The 8,797-nt window shown below is 58.9% G+C and overlaps 4 protein-coding genes across 4 annotated transcripts in view; 2 read left to right on the top strand and 2 right to left on the bottom strand.

Annotated features, from left to right (window-relative positions):
* EAH_00005710 (ATP-dependent RNA helicase, putative) overlaps positions 1 to 476 on the top strand; it is a gene marked incomplete at both ends in the record, with an annotated part of 5,095 nt that extends 4,619 nt beyond the window's left edge. The window contains one exon of the mRNA XM_013396468.1: positions 1 to 476. This exon is cut by the window's left edge and continues 29 nt beyond it. Within this exon, the coding sequence (XP_013251922.1) occupies positions 1 to 476 (476 nt within the window).
* Positions 477 to 600: 124 nt separating this feature from the next.
* EAH_00005720 (hypothetical protein, conserved) lies at positions 601 to 1,567 on the bottom strand (the record flags this gene model as incomplete). The annotated part of the gene is made up of 2 exons (XM_013396469.1): positions 601 to 699; positions 845 to 1,567. The coding sequence occupies 2 exons, from the start codon at positions 1,565 to 1,567 to the stop codon at positions 601 to 603; spliced, it is 822 nt and encodes a 273-aa protein (XP_013251923.1).
* A 499-nt stretch (positions 1,568 to 2,066) lies between these two features.
* EAH_00005730 (hypothetical protein, conserved) lies at positions 2,067 to 3,902 on the top strand (the record flags this gene model as incomplete). The annotated part of the gene is made up of 1 exon (XM_013396470.1): positions 2,067 to 3,902. The coding sequence occupies one exon, from the start codon at positions 2,067 to 2,069 to the stop codon at positions 3,900 to 3,902; it is 1,836 nt and encodes a 611-aa protein (XP_013251924.1).
* A 378-nt stretch (positions 3,903 to 4,280) lies between these two features.
* EAH_00005740 (hypothetical protein) lies at positions 4,281 to 8,026 on the bottom strand (the record flags this gene model as incomplete). Its single annotated transcript, XM_013396471.1, has 3 exons — positions 4,281 to 4,441; positions 4,715 to 5,140; positions 5,257 to 8,026. The coding sequence occupies 3 exons, from the start codon at positions 8,024 to 8,026 to the stop codon at positions 4,281 to 4,283; spliced, it is 3,357 nt and encodes a 1,118-aa protein (XP_013251925.1).
* Positions 8,027 to 8,797: the final 771 nt, after the last annotated feature.

Raw genomic sequence — 8,797 nt, forward strand, 5'->3', positions numbered from 1 at the left:
GCAGTATCTTTGATGCTAAGAAACTGCCTCTAGGCCGCATTGCTGCTGCTTTTTGTATCAATGAGACCCCCAAAGAGGTGGCAGTGCGCATGCGCAGCAACCCCCAGCAGCAGCAGCAGCAGCAGCAGCAGCAGAAGCAGCAGCAGCAGCAGCGAAAAAAGAGGAAACGCTCCGATGAATTTGAAGTGGAGACACAACAAAGGACAACTGGCAGCAGCAGCAGCAAACGCAACCACCAGCAGCAGCAGCAGCAGCAGCAGCACGCGACCAAGGTAAAACGACATAGGCAACAGCAGCAGCAGCAGCAGATCGAGGTAGTGCCCAGTAGTATTAGCAGCAGCAGCAGCAGCAGCAGCAGCAGTGCAGCAACACGCGCTGTGAAGCTGCTGCAGGCACGTGGCGAGCTGCTGAAAAGCAGCAGCAGCAGCAGCAGCAGCAAGAAGAGCAGCATGAAGGGAGGAAGAAGACAAAATTAACTATAAAAAGAATCACAAAGCCGATTTATTTCAATGGAGCAGCAGCAACTGCTGCTGCTGCTGCTGCTGCTGCTGCAGCGAACTGTTGCTGCCGCTGCAGCAGCAGCAGGGGTTTGAATCCCAATCACCTTCCGATAGGGAGCAACAGCAGCTGGCTTTCTTGCTGCAGCAGCAGCTGCTGATGCTGCTGCAGCAGGTGCTGCAGCAAAGGCTGCAGCAGTTGCTGCCGCAGCAGCAAGGGAACGGAGACACTGCAATTTTTCATGAGTTAGGGTTTAGGGTTTAGGGTTTAGGGTTTTGTGGCTGCGCCAAGGTATAGAGGTTTTAAACGCATCCCAGTTGGGGGTAGAGCACTGCAGCAGCAACACAGCCTGCCGCTCGGACGCATCTTCTTGCTGCTGCTGCTGCTGGTTGTGCTGCTGCTGCTGCTGCTGCTGCTGCTGGTTGTGCTGCTGCTGCTGCTGCTGCTGTACAATGGCGAAGCAAACTTTTGCCTTCTCCATACCTGCGGGGAGGCCCATAGCCATCTCTTGCTGCTGCTGCTGCTGTTGCTGCTGCTGCTGGACTTGCTGCTGCTGCTGTTTCTGCTGGATTTGGTGCTGCTGCTGTTTCTGCTGGTGCAGCTGCTGCTGTTGCTGCAGCAAAGCAGCTACTTCTGCAAGGGGTGGGGCGTCACCTGAAGAGACGGGCAGCAGCAGAAAATCCTCAGCGACTTCGTCATCTTGCTGCTGCTGCTGCTGCTGCTGCTGCTGCTGGGTGGTTGCGATGCAGCCGCAGCAGCAGCAGACCCCATAGCACGTCTTTAGCAGCAGTCGCTTTGCTGCCAAAGCGCACAAGCAACTCTGCTGATGCTGCTGTTGCTGCTGATGCTGCTGCTGCTGCTGGTGCTGCTGCTGCTTGCATGCAGCTGCTGCAGCCCCGCGGGGTTGCAGCAGCAGCCCGTGGGGCTCAACCCACCGCGGCCACAAGGACCTAACAAAAGATAATACCTCAGCCTGATAGGGGGCCCCCCTCGGGGCCCCCAACAGACCAGCGGGGGCCCCCGAAGAGTCATAGGGTGCCCCCAAGGGGGCCCCTTGGGGGGCCCCCATAGGGGCCCATAGGCCTTGTGTATCTTCCTGCATGCGTTAGGTTTTAGTTTTATCTGCTTTGCTTTTGAAGCGAAGCAGAAGAACAGCGCTCCTGCTGCTGCTGCTGCTTCTACTGTGATTGCTGCTGCTGCTACTCGAGAGCCGCAGCAATAGCAACAACACTCTGCAGCTCGGCTGAGGGTTTAGTTGCAGCTTAATAATAGTTTAGGCTCTGCATCAATTAAAAGATTAAAATAATAAAACAATAAGGGGGGCCCCACAGGGGTACCCTCCATGCATAAAGAGGGGGGCCCTCCAGGGGGGCCCCACCATTAAGGGGGGCCCCCTAAGGGGGCCCCCTAAGGGGGCCCCCCAGGGGCCCCTTAATAGGGCCCCCAGGGGGCCCCCAGGGCCCCCTTAGGCGTTGCTGTTTGTTGTTTTATTCTTCTGTTTGAAGAAGATAGGGCTCTGATGTATATTTTAAATTGATGAGAGGAGAAGCAGCAACATGAGCAGCAAAATGCTGCTGCTGCGCCGACAATTGTCACTGCAGCAGCAGTTGCTGCAGCAACAGCTGCAGCAGCAGCAGATGCTGCTGCTGCTGATGCACTCGGGGAGGTGTGTGAGCAATGCAGCCTCTCCGGGCCAATCTAACGTCACCAAGCAACAGCAACAGCAGCAGCAGCAGCAGCAGCAGCAGCATAGGGAGAGAGAACAGCGTCCTCCGCAGTGCCCTCAAGAGCAACGCCAGCAGCAGCAGCAGCAGCAGCAGCAGTCTCTGCAGCAGAAGCTGCAGCAGACTGTGCAGAGTGTGGTCTTTTCAGCTGCTGTGAGGATCCGCAACCTCATGCGCAGCAGCAGCAGCAGCAGCAGCAGCAGCAGCAGCAGCAGCTTTGGTGGCTGGTGCAACTCGGGCCTCATTGAGTGCGCTGCTTCTGGTGCTGCAGCGGAGCAGCTGCTGAAGCAGCAGCAGCAGCCGCAGCAGCAACAGCCGAGCGCCTTGCTGCAGCAGGCTGTCCCCCGGGTTTTGCTGCTGCATCCGCAGCACGAGCCGAGCTCCAACCCACCACAGCTGCTGCCTCATAACTACCTGCAGCAGCAGCTGCTGCAACAGCAGCTGCAACAGCAGCAGCAGCAGCAGGGGATATGGGGTGCAGCTGGAGACAGAAAAACCCAACGGCGGCAGCAGCAGAAGCAGCAGCAGCAGCAGCAGAAGATGCTGTCGCGCGCAAAGCCAAGCGTACCTCATGCTGCTGCTGCTGCTGCTGCTGATGCTGCTGCTGATGCTGCAGCAGCTTCAGCATGCATACCTTCTCCTTTTGATATAGAGATGCCTTGGGGCCTGGGGCCCAGCGAGCGACTGTATGCCTACCTCTGCAGTGTCTGCCCCCCAGCAGCAGCAGCAGCAGCAGCAGGAACGCTTTCAAGAGCTGCACTAGCAGCAGTGGAAGCAACAGCAGCGGCAGCTGCTGCTGCTCCTCTCGGGTGTCTGGTGAGGGGCCGCCGCGTGCTTGATTGTGGCTGCTTCGAAGGTGCTGGGGTAGAGATGCTGCTGCAGCAGCTGCATGCAGCAGCAGCAATAGGGGTAGATGCCAGCAGCGCAGCAGCAGCAGCAGCGCGCAGCCGGTGCCAGCAGCATGTTGCTGCAGGGCGTGCAGCGCTGCTGCAGGGGGACCTGTGCAGCAGCAGCGTGCTGCCGCTGCTGCAGCAGCAGCTGCGTCAGATGCAGCAGCAGCAGCAGCAGCAGCATGGGGTGGCGGCAAGAGTCTCAGGTCCAACAACAGCAGGAGCTAAACACGAAGGAGCAGCAGCAGCAGCAGGTGCTGCTGCTGCTGCTGCTGCTTCTGCTGCTGGAGATTTGTTTGATGTTGCGGTGTCTGTTGAGGTGCTGCCTTCTTCTTTATCGCGCAGCTCTTTTTTTGCTGTTGTTGCGGAGCTGCTGCGGCCCGGTGGTTTGCTGCTGCTGCTAGACAGACTGGAGGAGCTTACGGGAGCAGCATATCCTGCTGTTGATCTGCAGCAGCTGCAGCAGCTGCTGCAGCTGCAGCAGCAGCAGCAGCAGAAACAGCCACGCGGTCACCATGGAGTAGAGCAGCACCTGCAGCAGCAGCTGCTGCTGCTGCGCTCGCAACAGCAGCAACATGCACACCGTCTGCTGCAGCAGCTGAAGGGGACAGGCCTTAGGGTGCTGCTGCTGCAGGACCTTCGGGTGTATGTGGGGGGGACGCAGCAGCAGCTGCTGCAGCAGCACGGCAGCAGCCCTCTGATGCTGCTGCAGCGCCCTGCTTTGAAAGCAGCGCAGCAAAAAATAAGAAGTTACCCCTACCTCCATCTTGTTGCTGTTAAAGAGCACTAGTTGCTGCAGCAGCAGCAGCAGCAGCAGCAGCAGCAGTTGCAGCAGCAGCAGCAGCAGCAGCAACAGCTGCTGCAGTGCTGCCCAGGCAACTACCGATGCTAGTGTCTGCTCAGCTGTATAGACAGCTACGAGGAGGTGAAGATGCAGCACAGTTTGCTGCATGCAGCTGCAGCAGCAGCTGCTGCTGCTGACTGGGGAAGGAGACGTGATGAATGTTTTTTGAGTGTCTTTGTATTTGCTGCTGCTGCTGCTGCTGCTGTTTTCCGTGGTGTAGTGCTGCTGTTGTGCTGCTGCTGCGCCCGCTGCTGCTGCTGCACTTGCTGCTGCTGCTGTTGCTGCTTCTGCTGCTGTTGCTGCTGTTGCTGCTGCTGGTTTTCCTTACTGTAAAGATTGCAGAAGAGGTAGGGCGGGGACGCCGGAGGGCCGTTGGTGTTGCTGCTGCTGCTGCGACGTTCTGGGTCTCTGCTGCTGCAGCTTTTGCTGCTGCTGCTGCTGCTGTTGCTGCTGCTGCAGTCGTTGCTGCAGGTGCTTCTTGACGTCTGTACAGCAGAGTTGGAGCATAGCCCCGCCTTTGTAGGAATTGCGCGAGGAGCTCAGCTTTTAGGGTTTAGGGTTTAGAGACTAGGGTTTAGGGATCATGACTAAGGGTTCAGGGTTTAGGGTTTAGGGTTTAGGGTTTAGGGCCTATGGAATAGGGTCTAGGGTTTAGGCTTTAGGAACTAGGCTTTAGTAGGGTCTAGGGCTTAGGGTTTAGAGACTAGGGTTTAGGGTTTAGGGTTTAGGGTTTAGGGTTTAGGGTTTAGGGTTTGTACCCTGTGGGGGAGGCCCTCCGAGCAGCGGCACTGCGCGAGACGCCTCTACGCAGCAATTTGGGTCTCTGGTGGTGCGGTTGCTGCTGCAGCTTCTGTTGCTGCTGCTGCACCTGCTGTTGCTGCTGAGGGTGCTGCTGCTGCACTTGCTGCTGCAGCGGCGGCTCCTCGCCCACCGGCTAGGCACGTACGTGCTGGATGCAGCAGCAGCAGCAGCAGCAGGTGCAGCTGCTGCTGCTTCTTGCTGCTTCCCATAGTTTCCTGAGGGGGGACACACAAGAATTGCATGCGTTTGCTGCTGCAGTTTGTGCTGCTGCTGCTGCCAGCTGCTGCCCCCAAACTGTACGCGTGCAGCAGCAACCGCAACAGCAATAGCAGCAGCTGCTGCAGCAACAGGAGCACCTGTAGCAGCTGCAGCACCTGCAACAACTGCAGCAGCGCCATTAGCAGGAGTAGCAGCGGCAGCGGCACGAGCAACAGCAGCAACAGCGGCAGCAGCAACAGCAGCAGCAGCAGCAACAGCAGCAGCAGCAGGCTTTACTGACTCGCCAGCAGCTCCTTGACGGGTGCGGCAATGGCTTCAATTCGCTGCCCCAAGGAACCAACCACATGCGTGCTGCTGCTGCTGCTGCTGCTGCTGCTGCAGCTGCTGCTGCTGCTGCTGCTGCTGCTGCTGCTGCTTCGCCAGGCTTTTCCCACCGAGTGTGAGAAGCCTTTGCCCGTCAGTTGCTGCCTTTGCCGCAGCTGCTGCTGCAGCAGCTGCTGCTGCCGCTGCTGCTGCTGCTTCCCGCAACCACGCAGGAAAGGGGCCCCTAAGGCGTATGGGGGCCTCCCTTCTGCTGCTGCTTCAGTAGCACTGTTTGCTGTTGAGCTGCTGCTGCTGCTGCTGCAGAGGCGGTAGTAAGGCCCTGCTGCAGCAAAAAGTGTCTCTTGGTACGGGTTCCTGCTGCTGCTGTTGCTGCTGCTGCTGTTGCTGCTGCAGCAGTAGCACCGCAGCTGCTGGCCCTGATAACCTCCGTATGAGCAGCTCAAAGCTCCGAGGCCCCCATCTGCTTCAAAGGTAAGCTGCTGCTGCTGCTGCTGCTGCTGCTGTGGCTCGCTGCACGTGCATGCACAAATAGGGACAGGAGCCTCATCAGGAAAGGAGACACACTCAGGGCCCTGGGGGCCCTGGAGACAGTAGCAGCAACGCATGTAGCGGCTGCTGCTGCTGTAGTAGCAGCAGCTGCTGCTGCCCAAGGAGCTGCTGCTGCTGCAGGAGCTGCTGCAGCAGCGACAGCAAGGGACACCCGCTGCGCTGATCCCTTCACCTATTGATGCAGCCGCCCTGCAGCAGCACGAAGCAGCAGCTGCAGCAAAGGGGAGGCTATGCTCCCAGAAACAGCAGCAAGCCTTTGGTGCTGCTGCTGCAGAGTTCTTCAGCAAGCACCCACACTCACCTATACCTCCTGCTGCTGCTGCAGCAGCAGCAACAGAAGCAGCAGCAGCTGCTGCTGCTTCTTTATTTGCTTCCCCTTCAACTGAAAAATCCTTGTCTATGACAGGGGGCCCCTTTGGGGGCCCCTCAGTAGTCTGAAGGGGCCCCTCTTCAGGGCCCCCAATGGGGGCCTCCAGAGGGGCCCCAGGGGCCCCCTGGGGCCTCCCTGCTGCTCCGTGGGGCCCCCCAGGGGCCCCCTGGGAGCCCCCAGGGGGTCCCTGGGGCCCTTCTGAGGCTCCGTAGGGGCCCCCAGGGGCCCCTGCGCCGTGGGGCCCCCCTGGGGCCTTTGGGGGCCCCTCTGAGGCTCCGTAGGGGCCCCTAAAGGCCTCTTGGGGCCCCCCAGGGCCCCCCCCGGGGCCCCCATGTGCAGTGTCTCCTTTTAAGGAGACAGGAAGGGCCCCCTCAGCAGCTGGGTTTTGATGATATATACATGAGTCTGCTGCACAACGAACCCCTTGCTGCTGCTGCAGCTGCTGCTGAGGTGGCTGCTGCTGTTCGTGTATATTCTCAAGGTGCTGCAGCAAGTGCTGCAGCTGCTGCCGTTCTGCTGCTGTGCAGCTGCAGGCTGAAACCATGCGACGAAGCTGCGCCACGACCTCGCTTGAGTTTGTTTCTCGCTCTTGCTGCTGCTGCTGTTGCTGCTGCTGCTGCTGTTGCTGCTGCTGCTGTTGCTGCTGCTGCTGTTGCTGTTGCTGTTGCTGCTGCTGCTGCTGCTGCTTCATAGGAGCGTTGAGGGCACCTCTGGGGTCATCGGGCTGCAGTGGAGGTGCTGCTGTCTCTTCAATCTCTTCTGTCTCTTCTGTCTCCTGCTCCAAGGCTGAGGGCCTCACAGCTGCTGCCTTGTTGTTGTTGCTGCTGCTGCTGCTGCTGCTGCTGGTGTCTCCTTCTAAGCTGCACTCGGGCGGGTACAAGGGGGCGTCAATCGCAGCAGCGGCAGCAGCAGCAGCAGATCCTGATTCGGCTGCGGATGCTGCAGAGAAATCTGTTAGGTTTTCGCTGCTGCTGACAGAACCCCCGGGGTGTTTTTGCTGCTGCTGCTGAGGTTGCTGCTGCTGCTGCTGCTGCTGCAGAAGAGATTTCCCTCCTTTGCTGCTGCAGCTGTCTTTAGTTGAGCCATCCACCCTTTTAAAAGGGACACTGCGGCAAGCAGCAACGCAAGGATCTTGCAGCAGCAGCAGCCGCTGCTGCTGCCGCTGTTGCTGCTGCTGCTGATCGCGCTGCTGCTGTTGCTGCTGAACGTGCTGCTGCTGCTGTTGCTGCTGCGGGTGCCGCTGCTGCTGGTGTTGCTGATAGCCGCCAGACTGTTTGTGATGCTGCTGCTGGAGCTTTCTAGCTGCTGTTGCTGCTGCCGTTGCTTGCCCTTTATGCGTCGCAGCAGCAGCAGCAGCAGCAGCAGCAGCAGCACGGCGTTCAGCTTCTGCCTTCAGCAGGGCTTTTCTCTCTGCCCTTAATTTTTCTTGTCTGTCTCTGACGCGCAGCAGTTCCTTCTGCAGTTTCTTGCGTTTCTTGGCAGCAGCAGCAGCAGCAGCAGCAGCTGCTGCTGCTGCTGCTGTTGTTACTGTTGTGTGGGGTGGTGCGAAGACAGCAGAAGTGCCGCCCATTCGGGTGTCTCTCCATCCAAAGGGGAACTGCTGCAGAGAGGCGCTGCGCTGCAGCGGCTGTGCTGCTGCTGCTGCTGCTGCTGCAGCAGCAAGTCCAAACGCATTTGGGTGTCTGCTGTCTGTACGGGTTCTCCGCAATCCATTGCTTGCTGCAGCTGCTGCTGCTGCTGCTGCTGCTGCTGCTGTAAGTTTTCTTCCTTTGCTATCTAATAGTGCCCCTGAAGAAGAGGCCCTCATTAAAGCCTTTAGATGCTGCTTTTTATTCTGATGCTGCTGCTGCTGCTGCTGCGGTGGCCTGCTGCAGCTGCTGCAATTGCTGCAGCTGCTGCAGCTGCTACAGCAGCAGCTCTGGCCGCAGCAGCCAGAAGCAGTTCTCAGCAGAACTCTTTCAGAGCAGCAGCGCCAGCGGTTTGTTGTTGCTGCTGCTGCAGGAGCAGCAGCTGCAGCAGCCGTGTGGCTGCTCCCCAGCCCCGTTGGACTCCATCTGCTGCTGCCGCTGCTGCTGCTGCTGCTGCTGCTTGCATAGTATTCAGCAGCAGGGTGAAGCCTTTGGGTGTCTGCGAGGTGAGCAGTTTTATAATAAGTGAAGCGGTTTGAGGGATTAGTAAAGAGATTTTCTGCTGCTGCTGCAGTAGAAGCAGCAGCAGCAGGGAAGAAACTGCTGCTGCTGCTGCAGCAGCTGCTGCTGCTGCAGCAGCTGCTGCTGCTGAACAGCTTATCTCTTCGCTCTCCCTCCCATCTAGAGAATGCCCGCGTGCTGGTTTGGGGCTTCAATGGCCTGAGGAGGGGGTTCTTATGGCTTGCTGCTGCTGCTGCTGCTGCTGCTGCTTCTGCTGCTGCAGTGGATCTACTGGCGTTGGGGTGTCTAGACGAGCTGAGGGAGACCCCCGGCACTGCAGCAAAATGCCTGAGCCTTCGCCTTTCGTTGGTATTCGCAGCAACAGCAGCAGCAGCAGCAGCAGGAGGAGGAAGAGGAGCAGCAGCAGCAGCAGCAGGAGCAGCAGGAAC

This window comes from Eimeria acervulina, genomic scaffold (assembly GCF_000499425.1).
Source record: "Eimeria acervulina Houghton genomic scaffold, Eah_scaff23, whole genome shotgun sequence".
In the NCBI taxonomy this organism is placed as follows: domain Eukaryota; phylum Apicomplexa; class Conoidasida; order Eucoccidiorida; family Eimeriidae; genus Eimeria; species Eimeria acervulina.